This window comes from Diceros bicornis, chromosome 16, assembly GCF_020826845.1.
Source record: "Diceros bicornis minor isolate mBicDic1 chromosome 16, mDicBic1.mat.cur, whole genome shotgun sequence".
NCBI classification, from domain to species: domain Eukaryota; kingdom Metazoa; phylum Chordata; class Mammalia; order Perissodactyla; family Rhinocerotidae; genus Diceros; species Diceros bicornis.
The window spans coordinates 17,239,425-17,266,288 of NC_080755.1; the positions used below are offsets into that span (position 1 = coordinate 17,239,425).

General features: G+C 42.1%; 1 protein-coding gene across 1 annotated transcript; it reads left to right on the forward strand.

Annotated features, from left to right (window-relative positions):
* Window positions 1–16,960: 16,960 nt before the first annotated feature.
* TGIF1 (TGFB induced factor homeobox 1) lies at window positions 16,961–25,014 on the forward strand. Its single transcript, XM_058556890.1, has 4 exons — window positions 16,961–17,045; window positions 17,157–17,481; window positions 23,014–23,240; window positions 24,013–25,014. Exons 2-4 carry the CDS (start codon window positions 17,466–17,468, stop codon window positions 24,586–24,588), a joined length of 819 nt encoding a protein of 272 aa, XP_058412873.1. The 5' UTR covers window positions 16,961–17,045; window positions 17,157–17,465; the 3' UTR covers window positions 24,589–25,014.
* The last annotated feature ends 1,850 nt before the right edge of the window (window positions 25,015–26,864 follow it).

Here is a 26,864-nt window from a genome sequence, read left to right on the forward strand (position 1 = left end):
GTAACAGAATTTTTAAAAGGTCACTGGTATGGTTTCAAATTTCACATTGCAACTAACTTTTAAGACATTATCACTATTGAATTTTAGGGTTGTATCAAAGAAAATACACAATTATCCGAAAAGACTATTAAAATACTCTTCCCTTTTCCAACTACATATCTGTTTAAGGCCAAGTTTTCTTTATATGCTTCTACCAAAATAATATACTGCAAGAGATTACTTGAAGAAGCAGATAGAGAATCCAGCTGTATTCTATTAAACCAGACATTAAAGAGATTCACAAAAATGTAAAACAATGCCATCCTTCTTTCTATTTTTTTGTTTGAGAAAATGGAGTTATTTTTCATAAAAATATGTTTCCATTTCAGGAGCTTATTATTGTTAATTTTAGTTGAACTAATAAATAAATATTTTTATAACTTCTCAGTTTTAATTTCTAGTGCAGTAAATATAATAGATATAGCCTACATAAACAAAAACTCTTTGGCTCTTCAATAATTTTTAAAAGTGTGAAGAGGCCCTGAGACTAAAAGGTCTGAGAATTGCTGATTTACACTAGGCCCGCCTTATCTGCAGTTTTACCTTCTGCGTTTTAGTCACCTGTGGTCAACTGTAGTCTGAAAATATTAAACGGAAAATTCCAGAATTAAACAATTCATAAGTTTTAAATTGCACACCGTTCTGAGTAGCATGATGAAATCTTGCACCATCCTGTCTGGGATGTAAATTATCCCTTTGTCCAGTGTATCTGCACTGTATGCACTACACACCCATTATTCACTTAGTAGCCATCTCGGTTATCAGATCATCTGTTGTGGTGTTGAAGTGCTTGTGTTCAAATAACCCTTATTTTACTTAACAATGGCCCCAAGTGGCAAGAGTAGTGATGCCAGCAATTCAGATATGCCAAAGAGAAGCCATAAAGTGCTTCCATTGAATGAAAAGGAAAAAGTCCTCAACTTAGTAAGGAAAGAAAAAAATTATATGCTATGGTTGCTAAGATCTACAGTAACTTTTATTACAGTATATTGTTATAATTGTTCTATTTTATTATTAGTTATTGTTGTTAACCTCTTACTGTGCCTAATTTATCAATTAAACTTCATCATAGGTATGTATGTACTGGAAAAAACATAGCATGTATAGGGTTCAGTACTATCTGCCATTTCAGACATCCACTGGAAGTCTTGGAACGTATCCCCTACAGATAAGGGTGGACTATTGCATAGTGTATTACCTATTGTATAATAAAGAAATATACATATATCTGCTTATTTTGTTGCAAAGAGAAACACAGGAAGGAAACACTAGAAACCAATGATCTTGGTTACCTAGGGGGGTTACCTACATGGTGGGAGGAATCTGCAGACTGACACTTCTCTAGGTAAACCTTCCACTTTGTACTGATTTTGGAACCATGTTAATGTTTTACAAAAAAATTAATGATAAAATCAAAAGGGAAATGGAATATAAATTTAAAAAATAAACCTAATGCATTTCAAAAGAATAACAATCACATTGAAGAGGATGGAAGAAGAACTAATTCAAGTACTTTTGAACATAGTATTCTGACCTTTTACCCTCAGACTAAAGACAAAAATTAACAAATATTGAATTATAATAGTAGGTTTGTTCTTTGCAGAGGCATGGCTGGTATATTCTAGGATTGAACAAGTAGTAATTATCTTGAGAGTGATGGGAAACAGTATTCTTACTGTCAGAGAGGAGAGTTATAACTATGAAAAGTGGGACGACTGAAATGAGTCCTCAGGTGTTGGATTGAAATGGGAGGTATCAGTATGAATTCATGGTTTTCAATATATAGATATAGAGGTAAGGGTGTGTGTGTGTGTGTGTGTGTGTGTGTGTGTTCTACCTCTGTCCACTGAGAGGACCTAGAAGCAATGACACTGCAGTAGTAATAAGCACACCTAGAGCCCAGATCTTGGTTTCTAAATACCATCCTCTACTGAAAATAACTAAGGCTTCTTGGAGAACTCATTGATTCCAGGGTCGAGGCAGGGATTATCAATATGAGCTTGGATCACTTTGTCGTACCAGAAAATAAGAAGGTCCTCAAAGAATGATGGAGTAATATTATCTCAAAGTCATCCTCTCTAATTTAGAAGTAAATATGCCTAAACTTCTTCACTTGAGAGATTTTTGAGAGGCTACAAGTAATTAATACATGTGAGAAATATGTGAAAGATAAATACTACACAATATACCAATATCTCTTTTGCAACCTCTTTACAAGTCATAAAATACCAAATTGGCCCATTCTTAATGAGGAGCTAAGGCCATACACAACATTGCTGTTAAGGAATTATTTGTCAACTGGATGATGATAGCACAATTAAAACAATTAAATTTATGATATTTAAAAAAATAGTAATCAATTATAACCCACTGAATAAAATAGGACTCCACGAATCCATACTGATACAAATAAACAAACAAGTGAACAAACAAATGGGGGAGGAAAAGCTCTTTTGTATAGTAGAATGCCAACAAATAAATGTAAAAAAAAACGATGGTGTTGGAAATCACCAATTGATAAATATGATAGTAATATTTGATTCAAGCTAGAATCATAATGGATTATAAAACTCGAGAGTGAAAGTTTTAAGAATAGGACATCTACCTTGCTTCAAAATATTTATTAATTACAGAGGGAAAAATAATAACTTTACAGAGGAGAAGCCTGGCAGACACCACCTTAACCAAGTAATCAAAGTTAACATTACCAGTAAGAGGACAAGTGAACACTGAAATCATTTGCCACCTAATACCAGGCACTAAGATGGGCATAATGTCACTTTTGTGATGTATCTGTCAAAAATACACAGCCTCAATCTAACTGTGAGGAAACATGAGTCAATGCCCAAGCGAGGGTCATTCTATAAAATAACAGGGCTTTACTCTTCAAAAATGCCAAGGTCATGAATGACAAAGACAGACTGTTACAGATTAAAGAAGACTAAAGAGACTTGCTGACTAAATACAATGTGTGATCCCAGACCGGATCTTAGTCTAGAAATTTTTGCTTTCTTATGAAGGACATTATTTGACAACTAACGAAATATGAATCTGGTCCATATATTGAGTAATGGCATTATATCAATGTTAGTTTACTAGTTTTGATGACCGTATTGTGTAAGAGGATGTCCTTGTTCTCAAGAAATACACACTGAAGTGTATAGGGCTCATATCTGCAACTTATTCTCGAATGATTCAGGGAAAAAAAAGACATACGTGGGTACTGATTGTGTGTGTGTGCATGTGTAAAATAATGAACCAAATCTGGGGAATCTGGGTGATGAAGAGTATATGGGATTTCTTTGTACTATTCTTACCCCTTTTTTGTAAGGCTGAAATTATATTAAAATATAAAATTACAAAACAAATGTAAATGAGTAACTAATGAAATTCTGACACATGCCATAACATGGATGGACCTTGAAGACATTACGCTAAGTGAAATAAGCCAAACTCAAAAGGACAAATATTGTATGATTTGACGTATATGAGAGACCTAGAATAGTCAAATTCATAGGGATAGAAAGTAGAATAGTGGTTACTATGGGCTGAGGGGAGGGGAGATGGGGAGATGTTGTTTCATGAGTATAGAGCTTCAGTTAGGGAAGATGAAAAAGTTCTGGAGGTGGATGGTGGCGATTGTCGCATAACAATGTGAATGTACTCAGTGTCACTGAACCGTACAATTTTTTTTTTTAATTTTATTTATTTATTTATTTTTCCTCCAAAGCCCCAGTAGATAGTTGTATGTCATAGTTGCACATCCTTCTAGTTACTGTATGTGGGACGCGGCCTCAGCATGGCCAGAGAAGCAGCGGGTCGGTGCACACCCGGGCTCCGAACCCGGGCCGCCAGCAGCGGAGTGCACACACCCAACCGCCAAGCCACGGGGCCGGCCCGAACCGTACAATTAAAAACTGTTAAGGGGCCGGCCCGGTGGCGCAAGCAGTTAAGTGCGCGCGCTCCGCTGCGGCGGCCCGGGGTTCGCTGGTTCGGATCCCGGGCGCGCACCGACGCACTGCTTGGTAAGCCATGCTGTGGCGGCGTCCCATATAAAGTGGAGGAAGATAGGCACCGATGTTAGCCCAGGGCCGTCTTCCTCAGCAAAAAAAGAGGAGGATTGGCGGATGTTAGCTCAGGGCTGATCTCCTCACAAATAAAACAAACAAACAAACAAACAAAAAAACTGTTAAAATGGTAAATTTCATGTTATGTATATTCTACCAGACTTACAAAAAAATAAATGAGGGTTGACAGCCCCGGATTTATAGTTGAATCCCACAACATTGGCTCGCCTTCCTTAGAACTGGTTGCAAACTGCAGTGTTATTCTACAAAAGCAGTTAAGGAACAGCCTCCTTCCCCACCAGAGATCTTGTAACATCTTGCCAAGCAAAGTGAGAAACAGCCTATTTAAATAATAGTTAACTGGGCCGGCCCCGTGGCTTAGCGGTTGAGTGCGCGCACTCTGCTGCTGGCGGCCGGGGTTCGGATCCCGGGCATGCACCGATGCACCACTTCTCTGGCCATGCTGGGGCCGTGTCCCACATGCAGCAACTAGAAGGATGTGCAGCTATGACATACAACTATCTACTGGGGCTTTGGGGGGGGGGAATAAATAAAATAAATAAATAAATAATAGTTACAGGCTGACTCAGGAGGTAATCTTAATCACTATAGTAATTAGCCAACAGCCTGTTTGCAGGGTAACACTTCACAAGGATGCTGGTGACACTGAGAAATCAAGCATTTTTCAAGCCTTTCCCTTTTGCACCCTTTGACCTCTGCAATGAGAACAGGAAAAATAAAGCTGTGTAAAAGAGCTGACTTATGCAATCTAAATTCTGGCTCCAGCCTGGCCGGAAGCGGGTTCACGTTCTCATTTGGGTTACTCATTATTTTTTTACAGTATAAACAATGGTAAACTGTTTATTCTATACTTTAAGTGTTTGTACTAATTACCTGTACAGCATCAAATATCAAGGCACAGTAAATCTTGTCTTATTTTTGGAAACTTAAAGTACCAATTGAAAAAAAGTATTTCCATTTTCACAGTCACAATGAAATTCCAAGCCTTTAATCTTTTAAAACCCTATTAACCAGACTCTTTGCCTCTAATTCATTCTGGAGAAAACTGCAAACTTCATCTTCTTAAAATATTGCCAAGCAGTTATCATTTCCTACAGAATAAGGCCTGGACCCCACCTCAGGCTAGTAATTTAACCTCAATTTACTTTTAAGGTTTACCTTCCATAACTCCTTTCTTATTTTTTTATTTTTTTGTGAGGAAGATCAGCCCTGAGCTAACATCCATGCTAATCCTCCTCTTTTTGCTGAGGAAGACCGGCTCTGAGCTAACATCTATTGCCAAACCTCTTCCTTTTTTTTTTTTTCCCCAAAGCCCCAGTGGATAGTTGTATATCATAGTTGCACATCCTTCTAGTTGCTGTATGTGGGACGCGGGCTCAGCACGGCCAGAGAAGCAATGCGTCGGTGCGCTCCCGGGAGCCGAACCCGGGCCGCCAGTAGCGGAGCGCGCACACTTAACCGCTAAGCCACGGGGATGGCCCCATAACTCCTTTCTGTATCTGCCAAATAAGACCACCAAACCTTAGAACAAATCCCCAAAAGTGTAAGTGCTGGATCAAAGAGTGCACCCATTTTCAAGACTTTAGATATACATTGATGAGTTGCTCTCTCACTAGCTTTGAACAAAAGGCCTCCTTTTCCTTAAATCTTTGCCAACTCTGCTTCCTCCAATTTTTGAAATGCACTGAACTATTCATCTTTTCTCCTCCTTTGAACTCCTGGGCCCATTCACCTATTGTTCTTTGCTTACTTATTTCATTTTCACACCAACCAGCTTAAAACTTTACACATTGTGAGCACTCAAGAATATTTGTCAATATTTGTCGAGTGATCAATATCACTATTTCAGTTCACATGTAGAACCTGTAATTATACCTAGAACTGGTGCCAAGGATAGGTAGCTTTTTTACTTAACTTGAAAAATAACACTAGGGGCCGGCCTGGTGGCATAGTGGTTAAGTTTGCACACTCCACTTTGGCAGCCTGGGGTTTGTGGGTTTGGATCCTGGGCACGGACCAACACATTGCTCACGAAGCCATGCTGTGGCAGCATCCCACATACAAAATAGAGGAAGATTGGCACAGATTTTAGCTCAGGGCTGATCTTCCTCACCAAAAAATAAATAAATATAATAACACATTGCTTTTTATGATGATAAAAGCAAGAGAACCCAAGCTTATTGCAGAAAACTTGCAAGAGAGTGGGGGAGGCGTAATCCCACAACATAGGAATTTACATTTAGGGTAACAAATAATCAAACTTGATGCAACAGATGAAGCCGAATCCTAGAAGACAAGTACATAATTTTATTTTTGTCTCATTTTGTTTCTATGGATATTCAAATAATGTCTGGAGTGGATATAGGTTAGAGTGTAGATCTAGAGGCCCCCAGGTGAAAGAAAGCAAACCTTCAATTTCACTAACCCAGAAGAAAGAGTACAAACTCTTTTTGCACGTCCTCCAAACCTTCTCAGCTTTATTTCTCAAGAACAATCGATGGCTAGGAGCACTGCTCTGTGTGAGAGGAGAGTGATGGGGTTGGAGGTGAGACATTCTGATGCTACAGCTAATCAATGAGGAATGAGTGTAAAGTTCCCATTCCAGTATTTTAAGTCTTTGTGGTTTTCTTTCTAGCTTAGATAACACGTTACCAGATAAGGATTCCTTAATAGTAACTTATGCAAATCTTCTGTACACAATTGGAAGTCCAACAAGCAAAATTTGTGTTAATTTTTTCCTGGACTAAAGTTTATTTTTCATTTTCCATGCAGAAATGACTCAATTACAATTTGTAAAACATTAAGAGAAGTATTTTGAGGGTGGGTGAGTGAGAAATAGGAAGAGAAAGTGTATGTTTAAGTTATATTAGAGAGGAAACTTTTTCTAAACAACACAGATAGTATGAAAAATGGGGAAGTTATTTTGTAAATTGCATTTCAAAACTACGTGGAAAGACTTGTATTTCGGATTGGGAGGGTCTCAAGAATTCTTGGAGGTTCAGCAAAATGACGACAAAAGGCAAAGCGTGTGATTACAGAATCATTAATCCGTTTGGAAAATGCACTATGCGATCAGACAAATAAGAAGTGACAGGTGGCTAATCAAGCAGAAGTTTGTGTAGGTTTTGTTGTAGTTTTTCCATAAAGAAGCTGGTAGAATGAAAATCGCATTTTATTAGATGAACGCAAAGTGAACCTAACTCAGGAAATCCAGACCCCAGTTTTGAAACAGCTATTTTGCTTAGTTTTTAAAACTAAATCTGATACTTGGGAAGTACAAAATATTTAATACAAATCACAGATTTGTGATTTCCAGTGAGGGATAATGTGTCCAAGAATTATGAGAGAGAGAGGGAGAGAGGGCAGAGGGATAGAGGATGGAGGAAGGAAAGATGGAAAAATGGAAGGAAGGAAGGAAGGAAGGAAGGAAGGAAGGAAAGAAGGAAGGAAGAAAAGCATTCAGATAAGCTATCTGAAATTCTACTTTTTTCAAACCTAATGGTCAGCATGTTATGTTTCAAAACTTTGGAATAAGACCTGTTTGTGTTTTTACGTTACCATCTGGCTGTTCTGGCTGAAAACAACTCTGGATGTATCAAATCTTTCTAGACTTTACTCCCCCATCTCCCTATTCCTCTCTCTCTCTCTCTCTCTCTCTCTCTCTCTCTCTCTCTCACACACACACACACACACACACACACACGATGGAAATAATTGGCCTTAAAGTCATTTGTAGCCATTAATTTTTAAAAGTAATTTTTGTAGTCAGTAAAGTCAAGTCAGCAAGGTAAAATAATATTTCTAGAGACCTCAAAGTAAGATACTGATTTGGCGAACATGTTCCCTGAACCAAAAACATCAGGGCATATAGTCCGACAAGTTCAAATAGGAGAAATGAAAATAAATATTAGAGTGTAGTACTGTCCAAAAGAGAAAATTTATCTCAGTTATTGGTCTGAAAAAGGCTAGAACTAAAGCCTTAAAGTACCATCTAAAGATAAAATGTAGCTGTTCTCTCTGGCGAGAAGAAAATGTTTAACCATAAAAACAGAAATAGCTAGAAAGGAAACTACAATCAGGCATAATTCTGGGACTTTTTAGCCTCATTAGTCAACAAACCATTTAGACTAGGGAGGGAGTCACTCATTAGGCAAGCCAGAACACTAACTCTAAGAGCTTATCCACAAATGATATGGTGTCTGGGATCTGCTTCAGAATCATCCAGAAGAGAAGGAAGTGTGTGATGGTGTAGATGAAGTGCCATGGTTGATAAGTGTTGAAACTGGGTGATGAGTGTGTGGGAATTCACTATCCCAGGATCTCCACTGTTAGATATACTTATATTTTTCCATAATAAAAAGTAAAAGCAAAACAAACAAAGCCATTCTGGGCATGACAAGGCCCTTGTTTCTGAGGTCACCTGGCTATTTTTAACGTTTTTTAAAAATAAAATTTATTTAGGACTAGTAGACATGAGTGTGAATTGTTGCCAAGCATAAATGGAAGGGGAGAAAAAAATACAGACTAACTTAGACATTTATTTCACCCTTGAAGAGGAGCTCTGCTTATCTCCTGTGTAAATGTGTTGCTGAGGAGAGCTTCCAAAATGGGTTGGAAAAATAATATAAAGTAAAACATATCTAAGTTTTAATAATAAAGTATATCCAAGTAGCTTGGAAATGAATATGTTTTCCTCCCTTTTAAGGTAATTTGGAAGAATTGTTTTGGCTTTTGCATGACATCCTGTGATGGCCTGGTGAACACTTTGGGAGATAAAAGATTCTTCTCTTTTATAAATACGCCACGAGCGGAGAAAGCCTTCACTTAAATGTTCCATGCCTTTCAGGGGATATGCTGACTCCATCCATACATTGATAGCATTTATTAACTCATTCTGGGGAAAAGCATCTTGCCCTATTGTTACTTGTTGTAATGCTTGGCCAAACTTTCTATAAAAATTACCTGCATCAGGATTAACTTTTCCAATTTTGTAGACTTGGCTATCCAATTCAACAATGTAAATGGTTTGACAGCCTTTGTTATTATTTCTTGTAAAAGGCAATGAATAATGAGCTCCCAGGGTGTCACTGGAGGTTATTCACACTTACTAACGATTAACCACCCAGGGCTCCTGGACCGCAGAACCAGACTTAAAGGCCCCCAAATACAACTGCATCCTATTTTAGATCCTTGCTTGGGTTTTTATATAGGATTTGTGAAATCTTCTCTAACTCAAACCAGAACAAAACCTAAATGTCCATTAATTGGGGATTGGTACATAAATTATATCCATAGTTGCAGTGGACTACCATCTAGTCATTAAAAATAATGATGGTAGACTTGCCTAAAAAGAAATGCTAAGTTCTTTAGAGAGAAGAAAAATAACACAGGTCAGAAACTCAGATCTATATAAAGAAAGGAAGAGCATGGAAGAAGGAATAAGTGAAGGTAAAATAAAATGATGTAGGCCCCTGCACCTGTCCATGACTGGGCACTTGCCCTCTCCAACTCCATCTCACATTTCTCTCTCTCTCTTTCTCATCTCAGGCTTGTACAAAAAAGTATAAGATGAAAAGAAAAAAACCCTCCTTATCATGCATCCCCTTCCCTTCCCCCTTCTCTTCCTCCAAAGGGAGCCATTGTTAACATTTCCTTGAGTATCATTCAAAAAAAAAAAAAAAAGGTATAAGAAATTTTACACAAAAGGGATGATTTTATAGTGTTCTGTACCTTGCTTAGACAAAAAACAAACTTCTCAACATATATTATTAACCTTTCCATATCAGCTCAGTCTGATTTACTTTATTGTTGTAATCACTGCAAAAGAAAGTTTTCGTGGTTTTCTTTTTTTCATGTTTTTGTTCATTTGGATTCATTTTTGCTGAACTGCCTTTGCCCGATAGACTGGCAATAGACTTTGCCCAATTTTTTAAACACAGGGTCTTCTTTCCTAGGATTTGTATGAGCTCTTCATAAGTTAGGTAAATTGTCTTATGCCTGACATGTGCTGCAAGTATTTTTTCCCAGTTTTTTTGCTTTTGAAAATTTTATGGAATTTTCCCTCAAACATAAATTCTTTTAAAAAACAAAATGCTTACAAACACTTATCTTTTATTGTTTCTCAATTGTGTGTCCTGAGTAGAAAGACCTTCCCCACTCCAAGGTCATATTCATGCTTTCTTTCAGAGCAGGTTGTCTCAACTTCAGCTCTCCTGACGCTTTGGACAGGATAGTTTTTGTTGTGGAGGTCTGTCCTGTGCATGGTAAAATGCTAGCAGCATCCCTGGCTGCTATCTGCTAGATGCCAGTAGCGTCTCCTCCTCTTTAGTTGTGATCACCAAAAATGTCTCCAGACATTGTCAAATGTCCCCTGGGAGAAACTGCCACACACACACACACACACACACACACACACACACACCCTGTCTGGAGAACAACTGTTCTAGAACATACATACATGCATTTTTAATTACTTTAACATTTCAATCTTTGATTCAGATGAATTTTATTTTTGTTAAAGGAGTGAGATAGAGATCCAGCTTTATTTTTAACTAACAGCAGTCAATTGTCCCAATTCAATTTATCCCTGATTTGAAAAGCCACCCTTGTCAAAATCTGAATCTCCATATATATTCTAATGTGTCTCATCGTTCTTTGTTTCCTCTTTATTTATTCTCAGGACAAAACTTTTACTATTTAGTTGTTATCAACTGCAAAATATACTTTAATATTTGGAGGGGCTTTCCCTGCCTTCCTCCATCTCCAACTCTTCTCTTGCAGAATTTCCCAGGCTATTGTAAGATGTTTAATTAATGTTTAATGAACTTTGGCAATTTTTAAAAAATTCTGTTGGTATTTTAATGGAAATTGGTTTGAATTTAAAGATTGATTTGGGGAAAATAAACATTACTCTTTCACTGTTGAATCTTGCTAGAAAGAATAAGTCATATCTTTTATTTTACTTAAGTCTTCCTTTATGTATCTCAGTAGGATCTTAAAGTTTTCTTCATAAAACTTGCGTATATTTCTTGTTAATTTTATTCACAGATATTTCATTGTTTTATTGCTACTATAAATGGGTCTGCTACAGCTTTGGGAAGAGGTAATGGTGATAAATGGAAACCTGTGGAAGGATTAACCCTTTGCAGGAAAGAGGAGAAAGGGAATAAGTTAAAAACTGGTACAGTATTCTGAAGGTCTTACTTTGACTGCATAAATACGGTACTTATTTCAAAAAAATTTTTTTTTTTAAATCACCACGTCACCTCCCTGCATTCATTATTGGTCCACCTAATCCTATTTCCTCAATTTTAGTTCACCACTTTTAGTTCTTTGCCAGATGAGCTTTTAAGCTAATGCAAAAACAGATTGGCTCTTATTTATCATTTTAAAAAGAGAAGAAAAAAAGAACAGAAAAAACAACCAATACAATAGAAAATTTGGCAAAAGTTATGAATGGGTAAAAAGAAGAAATAAAAATAACCAATAAATACACAAAAACATGCTTACCTTCTCAAACAAAGAAATGTGAACCTTAAAACAATTAGGTGTCATTTATTTGCCTAGGAGATTGACAAATATGAAATTGATTAATAATATACAGTGTTAGTTAGCAAGGACATAGAGAAAGAGGATTTCTCACATATCTTTGGTGGGATTTTAAATAGGTAACATGACTTGGAGTGCAATTTGGCAATATCTGTGATATTTTTGAATGCACATACTTTTGACCCAGCTATTCCATCTTCCAGGAGCACCTACAAATACACTCAAACAAGCCTCGAAATATCTGCATACAAGCTGACATTTCGCTGAGACACACCAGTTCAGTGTGCTCCAGTTTACAATCAGAAGAAGCTCCTTCGAATGGGATGGTGCCCATGTTCCATCAATTGTTAAGTATTTCAAATACAATCGCACTATCTTTTTGTGCTTAGTTACAAATTAGAAACTATTTAAATACTCATCACTAAGGAATTGTTACATAAATGAAAAAAGCAAATTGCAGAATATCATTATTGTTTGGATCACTGACCAGGGGTCAGAATAGCAGGACAAATTATTTAACTCCCCCAGACTTCAACAACTTCATCTGTCACCTGGGGATAACGATAGGGAGTACTTCTTAGGGTTGTTTTCAGGAATAAATAAGATAAGATATGTAAACTATTTGCACACTGCCTGGCATGCTATATACAACGAATGATTGTATTAATGATTCTTATAGTCTCATTTTCATGCATTATTTTGTTTAATAAACATTTATTGGGTACCTGTGATGTGTGAGGCACTGTGCTAAATGAATGAAGATTTAATAATGAGCACACATTTTAGTGGGGGAGTCAAAGGAAAATAAACAAGTTAACAGTCAAATAAGCAAAATAATTTAAAATTGTGGTGTTATGGAAGAAATAAAGAAAGGGTTGAGTTACATCCTCGGGTCTCAACCAGAGGTGATCCCCGACCCCCCAGCCTTCGCGCATTTCCCTCTCCTCTGGAGGACATCTGGCAATGTCTGGAGACGTTTTTGTTTGTCACAACTTGGAGGGAGGGTGTTAGTGGCAAGCAGTGGTTAGTGGCCAGGGATGCTGCTAAACGTTCTGCAAGCACAGGACATCCTCCACTACAAAGAATTATCGAGCCCCAAACGTTAAGGAGGCAATGGTTGAGGAACCCTGAGCTAGATGGTGGCAGTGGGGGTACCTAAATTAAGGTCCGGTGGTCACAGAAAACTCCTCTGAGACGGTGACCTTTAGGCCAAATTTTGACTGATGAGAATCAGCCAGACATGCAGCAAGTGGCGTGCGACCATCCCAGGCAGAGAGGACTTGAAAATAACAAGTAACAATGAAAACTCCCTTACGTCTATGTGTGGTATACATATGCGCATGCGCGCATGCGGAGCGTAAAGGGGGCAATTAAGAGGTTTTTCGTATTTCACCTTGTATATTTCCTCTTGCTTGAATTTTTGAGAACAGCTATTTTTTTTTTTTTAATTAAAAAATAAGGAAAGAAAAAACACACAAAAAGCAGGCAGGTTGGAAGAGAGCCTCTTGTAAAACTACAGGTAGATTTCAGAGAAGAGAGAGATTTTAGAGTAACCTATAGGTAGGTATTCAGGAGGCCCTGGTGGTGTAATCTGTTAGTCTTTGGCCTACACTGCCTTCCACATCCATTGGACCGTCCACAAAAGAATGATAGAGAACACTTGATTTAGAGCCAGATAATTTATGTCCAACACTTGGTTTTATACCTTTTAGCTTTGTTATATTTGGAAGTGTTAAGTTATGTTGACTTTAGGAAAAAAATAATAACCTACCTTACTAGTTTGAGTGTTAAATGAGGTCGTTTAAAAAGTGTTTCATAAACTGTAAGGCACAATACGGATACATGGTGTTGAGAATAAAAGGGGTGTGTGCAACAAATTATCTTTTTGCTCTGTCTCCTCAAGTCCTAGCTCCCTGTAGGTAAAGAAAAACGAGGAAAAAGGACTAGGAAGAGAAGTGCAGGCTAGGAGAAAAGTGATTACACACAGAAGTAGTAGTAGCTCGAGTTACATTATTCATGTAACTAGGAGAAGAATAATCCTGAAGGGGTTGATAAAATCTCAAGATGGTTGTAGCCCAGCCTCAGGCCCTTGAAAAGACAATGGTGAGTTTCTCTTCAAGCAGCCAGAGACTCCCTAACCTGAGATGTGGAGAGACGATTATAGAACCCTGTGCAGTGTTTGGAGCCCGGCAGTCTGCATACTTTATAAAAATATCTGTCCCCCAGAGACTAGAAGCAAAAGCGATCCAATGACTGTGTGCCTCATCATTTCCTCCACCTAGGACAGTCCCGGACAGACATCATGCTTAATCAATGGATGCTGAGTAGATGAATGAAATACATTCTCCAATCACTTGACGGACTTGGTATCGAAATAATAACTGTATGTATTGATAGACTTTTCTGGTTTATTTGCCTTTCTAAGTTTCTTCTTGAGTTTTTGCCTTTGAAGAGTTTGCAGGCTGAGAACAGGAACTTAGACAACTCTGTTTCTTTTCTTGGCCTTGAGGCAGCTTCAGGAGATAAGACACCAAAAGAAGCTGTGTGTGCCTGGGGGGAAAAATATAATGGTGAAAAACGTTTATCAGCAGCCTTCTCAGGCACAGAATACCATCTCACTTCTTACTCTTGCAACTTTTCAATTTAATTAACATTCATATGAATTCAGCAAATAATACGTAGCAAATGTGAATCCATATAATTTTCTTTTAGCACTGGAAAAGATCTTAAGCGTCTTTGGATTAGTTTTACAGAGAGGCCCTGGGACATTAAGGGACTGACAGAGCCAGAACTGAAACTTGTTTTTCCACCTCGAGAAAAGGAAATAAACAAAAAATATCCCAAGCAATTGCAGGTTTTTCGAGCCCACTCTTTCGGGCTGTTTTCCTTGCCCGTGTTATGCGAACTCCAGGCACTTTCTTCCCAGAATGCACCAACAACCTAAAGCTCCCAACAAGACTCGCGGGGGGTGGGCGGGGGGCACCTGGGCCCATCACATAGAATGGGGCCGGTGCTCCTCTCTGGAGCATCTCGCCAGCTTTAGCAACGGCTTCCACATGATTCGCTCGAGCAAAAGGGGAGCACTGGCCGGATCAAGCCGGACCTCCAGCAAGAGGGTTTCAAGTTCGACTTTTTCTCCTCCCAATACGAAAGAGGCTTTTAATTCCCTGTCTCCTCCCCCTTCCCCTGTAAAATTTGTTTTCTAGCTATGAACTCGCTTCCACTCTCGGTTTCCACCTCGGTTGCCTGAGAATCGCAGTAATTAGCCAAGTTCACTTACACGAAGAAAAAGATGCCTTTGTAGACATAATGAGAGCCACCGCGTGGCCAAGGATAACCACGCGGAAGAAGGAAACATTTTTGTCTCAAGTTGCTGAAAGCGGGCAAGGGGAGGGTTAAGCCGACCCGAAGGCGTGTTTTGTTGAGTGGCTTCGAAAGCGGCCGAGGCAGCCGAAGCCGCTTTCGAAGTTAGCAAACAAAGCGTCTCCCCAGCAACCGTCGGGTTCCAGACGAGGCTCCTGCCACTCAGACCGCGGAGTCGCAGCGCCGGCCGGGCCCGGCTCCTCCTCCCTGCGTCTCTCCTCTCGCGTTCCCCAACGGATATGAACCACCAATCCCAGCCACAAACAACCCTTCAAATGCGAGAACTCAGCGGCCCTCTAACGGGCGGCCCCCCACCCTGTCCCCGCCCCACATCTGTCCCGCACTCGGGCGCAGCAGCTGATTCATCTCCAGCCAGGCCCGGGGAAGGAACTGCGCGCCAGCAAGTTGCAGAGTGGCTTCCAGGCTGGTGGTTTCCCCCAGGAGCATGTTTCCCCCCTTTGCCGTTTTAGATGTGTGTTCTCTTAGGTGCCGAGCAGTCGGCAAACCACAGAAGAAAAAAAAAAAATCGTAAGGTTGCTGCTTTCTTAGAGTGACGCTTTTTTCCTTGTTTATTCATTTTAGGTCCTGTAATTGGAAAAACCACCCAAGCTTTGTAAACTCTGGCCTTAATTCACTCTCGGGGCGGGGGAGTCTTTTTTGGGAGGGTGAGTGGGTGGGAGGCTGACTTTAATTTTCAGTGTAATTCTAAAACAGAGGCTCCAAAGTCTAGTTAGTCATCGTTTGGCTGCCTTAGTCCTCCGCGGGCTCAACCCTATTTCCACGGAGCTTCTGCCGGTTCTCCATCGAGGTTACAAAACAAAAACAGCACAGAGCTGAAACTGGAGGCAGACTCGGACGCTGACGTCTCTGCTAGACTTATTTACGTTTGGGGCTTTTTTTTTTTTTTTTTAAGTGATGGGGAAAGTCTTACTGTGGCATGTGACAGTTCATTTACTTAAAAACAACGGGAGAGTACACGCGAAAACTAGACCGAGAGGAGAAGGGGGGGAGGGGGCACGCGTTTCTTGAAATCAGCCAAACAGCATCTGGTGTTTTAAAGGGGTAATTTCATCAAGGAGCTCCTGTTGGAGTCCTAACTCTCAACCAAAATAAACCAACAGGAACATGTGTTTACTTAATGGCTGGTTTCTGTTTGAAATACCGGAGGGGAGAAGGAGTTCCCTAGTAGAGTTTAAGTCCTAAAAGTAGACTCTTTACCGAAACAGATGAGCAGCCCCGGTGTGGTAGCCCCCTCCCCATAAAGGCGGCAGCTGCCCCGGTTCGGGGGTGGAGTGTCAGGCCGAGCCGCAGGGGGCGGACCGCGTCCGGGCTGTCCTCAGGCAGAGACTTTTAAAGAGCATGTGAGCATGACAAGTGTCCGCAACGTGTTAGATTTCGAAACTGCCTTGCAATCCAGTCCGGAACTCGCAGCTTTAGCCCGGGGGAACAGACATTCGCCTGGGGTGTCTGTGTCTCATCCCCCCGCCCCCCCGACTGTCGTTCTTGGAGGAAGAGCCCTGGGAGGAGAAGGGTGGGACGCGCCGCGCCCGCGTGTCAATGGCAGCCGCGCATTCTGGAAGAAGTTGGTTCTTGTCCCGAATACTTTTCCTGCGGTGCCCCGCCCCTTGAGTCAGAAGCGGCTCTTCTCCTGCGGCCAGAGCGGGGACGGTGAACTTTGGGGCAGCTGTCAAAAACGAGAAGGGAGCCTTTTCTTCCCTGGGGTGGAGGAGGAGAAGCAGGGGGCGGCCTTTTTTCCATCTGTTGCAATTTCCTAAACAAACGCACCCTCGCCAGCCTGGGGTAGAAAGGCCCAAAGCGGCAACCCGGGGCGCCCAGCTGCTGTCGCGGCCGCTGAGCGAGGGATGCGGGCGGCGTGCTCGCAGCTGAGAGGAAGGATCTGGTTTCTGGGCTCGGCCGTCCCCACGAGGCACGGGTGACAGCGGCCCCGGAGGCACAAAGTGAGGCGGCTCGGCCGCGGCTCTCGGTGCTGTCCTCCCAGGCTGGAAGGTGCGGGGGAGGGGCGGAGGAGCGGCGGGGCGGGCGGGGGACGGGGCGGGCGGCTGGGGGCGGAGGCAGGACCTCCTGTACCTTCCCTCCTCGCCTCTCTCACTCTGACAGCGCCGAGGTGCGCCGAGCAGGAGCGGGGAACAAAGGAGCGGAGTCGGGAGGGGAGTGAGTTGGGCGACCGAGAGCCCCCGGCCGGCTGCCAGAAGATCCCGGCTGGAGGAAGCCCAAGTGTCACTTGAATTCCACCCAAGGAGCGGGCTTCTGGGATCCGAGCGCCTTGTTTAGCAATAACGGCTGGAGCGCGTCCTACAAGTTACGGGAGAGTCGGCGGGGAAGGAGGACAATCGCTCGCCCCCTCGGCCCCAGCTCCTGGCCCCTCGAGACCCCAGCATTGCCCCGCGCTGGAAGGGGAGCTCCAGGATGAAAAGCAAGAAAGGTAAGGCTCCGCGGGCTGCGCGCACCGTGGGCGCGAGTCCTGGGGAAACGTGCTCGCCCGGCCGCGCCGGGCTTGGGGCACTGGAGAGTGCTTTGGGAGACTTTTCCGCCCGAGGGCTCTCAGGCTGGAGCCCCGGCAGTCCTCTTTGTTGCGGCCGCGTCTGAAATGGCAGTTGCTGTTTTCCTTCTAGACACTACACGAGGGGCTGTTGTGGGGAGACGGGCCTCTCCATGCTGTTGGCACGTTGTCAAGAAACACGCTCACCGCCTTGTTTGTGCGCCTCCAAGTTTCATTGTCTCAGCAGATACTCCACGCTCCGCCGAGCCGCCGCGTGGCTTCTCGCTCTTTCCTGCGGGCGGGGGTGTGGGGTCCGGGGACCCCCGACCCGCTTTTCCCCGTCGGGACCCGGGGCGGCTGGGACAGCGGAGCCGCGGCGCCTTTGTCTGAAAGTTGGGCTCCTGGACCCCCACTCACTCCCAGCTGGGCCCGGGCACCCTCTTCCCTAGGGATGGGGTGTTTTCACAATCGAAGGAATGCGACTCTGGACCCCAGATCGCCCTCGGGTGTCGGGAGCTTTGAAAGCTAGACTTTTAAAAATTCCCAGCCTCTAAAAGTTTTCCCACGATGGATTTGGGGCAAGATGAAGAGTTAGGAGTGAGGGCAGTCAGCTTAGAGCAGCGTGCCGTCAGGATGCGTCCAAGTGTGACCAGCAGGCCTGGCTGTAAGTGCAAAGAGTGAGTCTTGTCATTGTTTCCACGAAGCGTTCTGGAAGCGTTACAACTAAAACTTGCCGTCAGTCTGGTTTAAAAACAAAATACACAGAAAAAAAAATAACCCACCAGCACGAAAGGTCAAAGGATGTTAACTCCCTTTTGAAGTGAACTTTTGAGTCCCCGACGGGGAGGTACCCCGAATGTTCCGTGGTGAGCCCGAGTTGGCTTTTCTGTTGTGATTTCTGTGGAGTGGTTCAAAACAGAAGTTCATCGCCCGGGGAAGCCAGCGCGGGGGAGGGGGCGGCGCTGCTGCGCATGCCCAAGAGCGGCCTCGAGTTTTTGTAACTCCACATTCTTTCAGGCGCGTCCAGCGAATACAGCTACACGGGGTAATGTTAGAGGGGGGCAGCCTCAAACCCGGGAGTGTTCCCTCAGCTATGTTTTTACCTTGGAATTGCTTCCTTTGATTTTGGCCGACTTGGAAACACGCAGAGCTTCTCACCTCCCAAACCGGGGCATTAGTAGTAGTTGGTAGTAAAACTCCCTGCGTCCCCTCCCCCAGGGACAGTGAGAACGTGGGAGCTTAGAGGTTTGGACATTTAACTGGGCTCGATGAGTCACAGAACGCGCGCGAGGAGCGCCCAGGGTGGCCTCTGGAAGGCTGTGTCAACTCGGGACGGACTGACAGGTCTTGATCCTTCCTGGAAGGCGTTCTCTCTCATGGTGGAACTGATTGGGATAACTTGGGGGTTTTGTTTTTGAAGAGTGGGTTTTGCGAACCGAAAGCAAAGCTGGGCTTCCACTGGGGGCGGGGTCCCCCTCGTTCGGGCTCTGGTGGGGGAGGCGTTAATAAGCCTCCCCGTGCGCCCCTACTCGCCCCCCTAGCACTCCCGGGTCCTCCCCACCCAGGCCCTCGGATACCCTCCCCCGCTTCCCCCGTTGCCTCTCCCCTCTCCCCCGACCCCCTTCGCCCCTTCCCTGGGGGCCCCCTGGCACTCTTGGGTACCCCTCGCAGCCCCCTTCCCCGGCACTGGTGCCCCTCCCCTGGCCCCCCCCCCGGCTCCCCCCCTTGCCCGGCCCCCTCTGCCCCCAGCAGAGGAACGAGGCTGGGACCTGCGGGCGGTTGGGTGGGAATATTCAGGGTCAGCAGCCCCGGGCGCGCAAGGTCCTGCTACTGAGCGCCAACTCACGGAAACAATGAAAGGTGACGTGTTGGAGGGGAAACTTTGCGACTGGTTCAGAACTCGTGCGGGGGAGCGGATACTGCTGAGGTTGCCCGGGTTTCTTTCCCTTTTTAGGTTTTCCTGGCAAATCCTACGGGGGTGGGCAGGTCCCTCAGAACGCTGAGATTAACGGCATCGTTTCTAGTTTCTTGTAATCTGAAACTCGAAGTCCTGTGTGCTAACCCGTACGGTTGGAGGGGCCGGTTTCAGTGGAGGCCGAGGAACTCGCAAGAACAAAAGCTCCCTGGCTGTCCTCCCTCCCGGGCTCCTCCCTCTCGTCGCCTCCTCCTCCTCAGTCCTGCCTCCCACCAACCCCTTCCTAAAACTACCTTGGAGGGGGCCAGCGTTTCGAGTCGGCTCCGTGAGGTCTCTGGAAGAAATCTGGCCCGTCTGGCTTGTGGAGTTGGACTATTGTCTGTCTGTTTTGTAAAAGTCTGTGAAAATCTTTTTAAGTTTCTTGAAAACAAAAGCACCTTAAACTCAATCGCACAGACTGGGATTTGGATGAGACTGGTTTGTGATAATAGTGTCTCATCTCAGAAAGCTGAGGATGCCAAAAAAGATCTCCCAAAGTGGCTTTAAAACAAGCAGAAAGGAGATTGGAGGAGGAAAATCCCCTAAGTCTTTTTGCACCTAGTTTCTGACAATGTGGAATTCTTGCTTTGGAATTGCTCTGTGGCTATGTCCAGCCAAGCGCACCCTGGATTTAGTGCCTGGGGTTTTAAGGACGATTACTGTTGCCTCTCCAGAGGTACTCTGATCAGGAAGCTTGTTGGGTTAGGTTTGCTTTTTCCTAATTGTATACTTAAACTTTTCCTTCGATTGTTCATATTTCTAGGTCCTTTTCTAGCCTCTTTTAGATTTTTTTTAAAAGTCCAACTTCACAACCACTATCTCTCTGGCCCTCCCCCGCGGCTCCACCCCCTCCCCCAGTTCTTATTCTGAAAAGAAAAGGTTGCTCTTTAGAGCTGTGGGATCCGTAAGCCATCTTGTGGCTTTCTAAACAACGTTTCCTTGTATGTGGACGGAGTAAAAGAGGCTTGTCATCCCCGCACCCCCCCCCACCGCCGCATTTTTCAAGAGTAAGCAAAGCAAGACCTTTGGAAACAAGTCGTAACCGGGAAACTTTTCAAAAGCTCTGTTACAATAGGAAATGAGTAACGTGGAAAAGCCTTCTTGTTTTTCCAAGTTGAGCCGCAATCCGGAGGGAGAGTTTTAATGAAAACAGTCCTGACAGCAGCAAACGTGGTGTGCTATAGTGAAATATCAGCTGGTGTAGCCAAGGAACTGAAGTCTTAACTTCCTGTTACTTCAGCTTTTGTGCACATATTGGAAATATTTGTTAAGAGGTCCAGAGGCCTGGCATTCATTTATTTAAATGAACTGAGAAGAGAGTCAAGTCCTGCAGTTTGGTGTGGCTTAACTGAAACCTGCTTTTGTGTGTCACTAACCTATTCTGAAAGACCAGGCTGCTTGTCAAACTAAGTAAGCAGATCAAAGGGCAGGCTTCAGGGTTTTGTTTTGTTTTGTTTCCAACTCTTTGTTATTATCAGTTTACAGCTGGGAATTCACTGTTCCAGGAGCAAATTTTCACACTTTTTCTAGATTGAAAAAAGGGAGGGGGATAATAGCCTTGAGAAGAATGTCTGGCTTTTCAGAAGAGTTTAAACAAATTGCTTTATTCAAATTTGCTTTAGTCATTCAATTACTTGATGCATTTTTTAGAGTTAGATTTCTTTATTTATCAAAGCAAAGGTAAAACAGGAACTCATAATTTCTTAAGGTTTTTTATTAATAGCTCTTTCACCCAAATTTCAATATGGGTTTTAAAACTTTTCCATCTTCTCCACAGTGAAAGCAGTTTCAGTTTTAAATGTGCCTCTTTTTTATTTTTATTTTTTTAGCAGTTTAATGAGATCTTCGGGGAAGGGAAACATCAAATACTTGGCTGTTAAAACTTCAGATTCTTGTGCCGTTTATTGGTGGCTGTTAAGTCTCGAGCTAAAGTGGATTTGCAAGATCCTCCTCCTCTTTTGTTAGAACTTGCTTTACTTTGTCTTTGGAAAGTTCTGCATTTTCTGTGGGCACTCCCTCCAGCACCTTCTGCCCCCTGTAGTCCAAAACTAAAAATGTGTCACCGAGTAAAGTCAGGCTCAATTAACTGGTGAGATATCTCATCAACAAATCTTTGAATGAATAGCTTGTTGAGTTTCATTGTGTTAAAATGCTTTAAAAGGATGGGTTTAAGATTTTTTTCCTTAAAAATACATTGCATGGTTTATCGCTATCAGGAATATTCTGTTTGTATTTCCTAATAAAGTAAGCCACTCAATTAAGGTTGGGTCAACAAAGTTAAGAATGCAGACCTTTAAATTTCATGTTATTTTAATTAATTTCCTTTATATAGAGATACTGGTATTTTCAAGCGTGCCATAGTTTGTAATTCATTTACATATTTAAAATTCTAGATTGTCTTCAAAAAGAATGTATTTCTTTAGTTGTTCAGAGTTGCCTCTTGTAGTTTTGAAAGCATAGAGAGTTAATAGCATTTGTTATTTAAATTTTTTAAAGTTCGAAATTATGTTTAAATGTCTTAAAAGGGCCAGGTCTGAATTTTTGTTGAACCCAGTCTGTGTGATTTAAATATTCTCTATGGCTTGTGAATTCTTAAAATTTCTGGCAGGATTAAAGTACTTACAGACAAAGAAGAGTTTCCTCTGGGAGTTGCATATTCACTTTTCTTTGTCATGTAATAATTGAAGACTGAGCTCAGCTTATTGATATGTAGTATTCTAGGTTCCTATTAAACTAGCAATTGAAATTTATGGAAATTTAAAAATTTATTCCGTATTAGGTGTCTTTTGACCTCTTAATAAAGTACTCATAGTAGAAAACTATTGTTGTGTAACGAAACCGAAAACTTCAGTGGTTGTTTGTATTTAGTAAGAAGTGACTAGTACTGTCCATTAAAAGTAGGTATCTAGTTTTGAATAAGTGTAGGTAGAAATGACCGTGGAATTGGCAGAAAATTTTGACATGCATTTTATCTTTAGAGTATTAACTGGGTTAAGTGTGTAATTTTCCTTCCTATCAGTGAAAAAAAGTACAAATCTTCCCTTTTATTTCAAACTTTCAGTGAAAGAAGGAGGAAGAATAGCATTTAAAATGTACATTAGGATACTCATGAGATTGTTTTTCCTGGTTAGCAATGACCTCAAAGAGAAGGTTGTGTCTAACACCTTTGCTGTTGCACATGTGGCAAGCTCTTCACTTTCTTCGCAGTTTTGTCTCCTCTGCTGGGTTAGACGAAAGACTTTTCTGAGCATCATTCGAAAGGAATGTGAGAAGTTAAATCCTATAGGAAAGTGGGTGCAAAAGGGCATCTGACAATTGGTTGAGAATCTAGAATGTGCTGCCAGTCGAGTTACTCTTGAGACTTAACATGTGCTTTGGTATTTCAGGACTAAAACACTGGTTTGTCTCCTGGTTCTCAGTAGTTGAGAAAACAGTTACACTGAATGGTCAAAAGAAATGAGCTTTGCAGTAGGTGTTCTGCTGATAAAAGAGGTTGACGGCTGGCCTTTGTCCTTTCCTAGGTGTTGTTGCAGCATCCGGCAGTGAGACTGAGGATGATGACAGCATGGACATACCCCTGGACCTTTCCTCTTCTGCTGGCTCAGGCAAGAGAAGGCGACGGGGCAACCTGCCCAAGGAATCTGTTCAGATTCTCCGCGATTGGCTGTATGAGCACCGATACAATGCCTATCCCTCAGAGCAAGAAAAAGCATTACTCTCCCAGCAAACACACCTATCTACACTACAAGTAAGGAAAAAGTACACGAGGTGTATGCACTCGAGTTGCTTTTTCTTTTCCCAAGTCATTTTATAACATTCCTATATGTCAAGTCATTTAGCGCCTCCTCATTCAAAAAAAACGGAATATCTTTTTGTTGTAAACTTAATAGTGCTCAAAGCTAATAACTGGCTATTTGGAGAAACAGAAAGACTTAACAGTCATCTGTCAAATAGCGTTTCCTTTAATGCCTAAGAGAGCCTTCCTTTATGCCACACACATAAAAAGGAGGTTAAATCTTACTCTATTGTCCAGGAAACTGGTTTGATATTTAAACAAGGACAGACTGCAGTGAGGTAATTCATGTTATGTCTGTTGACATAGTCATTTGAACTGGGAAAAATCAGTAACTGGGAGGAGTGGCCCTTTTCATACAGGAAAGGTTTTCCTGTAGTTGATTAACTTAAATGCTGGGGCAGTAGGTAATAGGTTAATATGGGGGAGAGTTAAAAGGCGAAATTTCCTCCTTAAAATCATTTTCAGACATTTGAGAATTTATACCTTTTTCTTCCTCCTGAAAAGGTTTGAGGATGATGAGACAAAAAGAGAATTCGTATTAGAAGAGGAGGAGGTTTATGACAGGAAACAGCTCTCTTTCTTGGCTATGCCTTGAAATCACTTTGTGAGTTCTGATAAGCCTTTTCATGCCTTCCTTAATGCAAAGAGAGAGATTAATTAGGCACCCGTAGAAGGTTCTGAGAACGTGTTTGCTGAGTGTTAAAGCATACCCATATGATTTCAGGTCTGTAACTGGTTCATCAACGCCCGCCGTAGGCTCCTCCCTGACATGCTGAGAAAGGATGGCAAAGATCCAAATCAGTTCACAATTTCCCGCCGTGGGGCCAAGATTTCTGAAACGAGCTCTGTGGAGTCAGCAATGAGTATCAAAAACTTCATGCCAGCTCTAGAGGAGAGCCCATTTCATTCCTGTACAGCTGGACCAAACCCAGCCCTAGGGAGGCCACTGTCCCCTAAGCCATCGTCCCCGGGATCAATTTTGGCTCGTCCGTCAGTGATCTGTCATACCACTGTGACTGCATTGAAAGATGTGCCTTTCTCTCTCTGCCAGCCAGTTGGTGTGGGACAAAACACAGATATCCAGCAGATAGCAGCCAGCGGCTTTACAGATCCCTCCCTCATGTACCCGGAGGACACATGTAAATCTGGACCAAGTACAAATACACAGAGTGGTCTTTTCAACACTCCTCCCCCTACTCCACCGGACCTCAACCAGGATTTCAGTGGATTTCAGCTTCTAGTAGATGTTGCACTCAAACGGGCTGCAGAGATGGAGCTTCAGGCAAAACTTACGGCTTAACTCTTTTTCAAGCAAAACAGTTCTCAAAAATGATGTTATGATTGCCGGGGTGATGGCAAGAGATGAACTGCATTATTTTATATATTTTTTTATTAATATTTGCACATGGGATTGCTAAAATGAAGCTTCCTGTTACTGAGATGTCTTCAATGGAATACAGTCATTCCAAGAACTATAAACTCAAAGCTACTGTAGAAACAAAGGGTTTTCTTTTTTAAATGTTTCTTGGTAGATTATTCATAATGTGAGATGGTTCCCAAGATCATGTGATTTTTTTTTTTTTTCCCTCCCCTTCCCTTTTTTTGTTCGTGTTTTTTCAGACTGTGCAATACTTAGAGAACCTATAGCATCTTCTCATTCCCATGTGGAACAGGATGCCCACATACTGTCTAATTAATAAATTTTCAATTTTTTTTCAAACAAGTACGAATCTAGTTGATTGATACATTTTTTTTCATGGCGTAATAAAATATTTTCTTTAAAAATTACTGTAATGCAGAGTATTTTGTTGAGGGAAGGCACTTCTTAACAATGAGTAGGAATATAGCACCCCAATGAGCAGGAAGTTGGGGGTAGGGTGGAGTGTAAGTTAGGGGGGTGTCGCCAGCTCTTCGAAGAACTGTGGACAACAAGCCAGTATGTATAAACAGGATGTATGATATTTACTCTTGATACGAGGCATAGCAGGCCCTTAAATCTTTACTTAAAACTGCATGACAAAGTGAAATGAATCATTCCATCAGTGTTTAGGTAACCACTAAATCCCTTGGTGATCTGTCCTGCAAGTTTTAAGACCTGGCCAGTGTTGAAAAGAAAGGTCTTGAAACACCTGATTATGTCTTAAGTTTTCAGAAGTAAACAACAACCCAAGCAATCTCTTAGTATCGCTCCTCTTTCTCCTTGCCCTTTGAAATAACTTTTATTCAATGGTGCAGTTAGGTAAGGCCTTCACATTCACATACAACATTAATTTGTACAGAAATCAGCTTTTAAAACATCTTAAAACATTTTCTAAAGTGATCAAAATAGTGGGGTTCTGTCTACTGTGGAATTGTTTGTTTATTAGGTTTATTTTCTAGGGTCACAGTTGGTGAAAAATGAATTTGTTGGGATAGACAATTACTTATGAAACCAGGATGGCCAGAAGGGAATTGGTGGTGTTCCTTCCACATACATGGTTGAGCAGATTTGTCACATGCCACAAAACCATTCTTTGTAGTCATGCTTACTATGAGGTTTCTTTATTATTATAGTCCTGTTCTTTCCAGCCCTGCCCCAGCTATGAATTGTCTAAGTTTGAGGGAGCATTGGAGCTTCAGTATTGTTGAAAGAATATAGAAGATTTCTTCCAAATGATACCCTATTTCGAAAGTCCCTGCTGTAGAAAGAGCTAAACTCAGACTTTGTAAGTGAAAGAAAAAAACTGACAAGGACAACCAAGAAGTAAATAAAGGTGTGCTGTAGTGTGTGTGCTGGGAGCAGCTTTGAAGGCACATCAGCCTTGAGTGGGCTGGTCCCACCTCAGGGTCACAGAAATAGATACAAGCCAAAAAAGAAATAATAATACATTATATAAAAAGAACAAAATAAACAAAAATGAAATAAAGGTGATTAAGAATCATTCCTTGCTCTATTATAATAGCTAGATCAAAGGCCAAAATTCTGAGTACAGAGAAAGAAGACTAGCAAATCCTGAAAGGTTTTCCTCCTTAAGACATTTCATTAATCATTAGAAAGGGGAAAAAGGATCCATATGAGTGATTTAAAAGAAAAATAAATTTCAAGAGTCAAATGCAACCCAAGAGTTTAAAAAAAAAAAAAAACCACCCCAAATTGGCTTATGTTTTATTTGATTTTTTTTCCTCTGGAGGTTGATACAGATCCTGGTTGATAATAGCTAGTGTGTAATAAATGTAAACCTTTTTTTTTTTTTTGGTGAGGAAGATCAGCCCTGAGCTAACATCCATGCTCTTTTTGCTGAGGAAGAGCAGCTCTGAGCTAACATCTATTGCCAATCCTCCTCCTTTTTTTTCCCCAAAGCCCCAGTAGATAGCTGTATGTCATAGTTGCACATCCTTCTAGTTGCTGTATGTGGGATGCAGCCTCAGCATGGCTGGAGAAGTGATGTGTCAGTGCTCGCCGGGGATCCGAACCCAGGGCGCCAGTAGCGGAGTGCGAGCACTTAACTGCTAAGCCATGGGGCCGGCCCTAAACCATTTTTTAAAAACCAGTAAAGCTAATTGGGAAGGTAAATGTAAAAAACTATTTACCTATTC

Excerpts from the sequence above, each read along its gene's own strand:
- TGIF1 (XM_058556890.1), top strand. Across the intron at positions 23,241-24,012 it reads CACACCTATCTACACTACAA|GTCTGTAACTGGTTCATCAA; the intron begins GTAAGGAAAAAG and ends ATATGATTTCAG.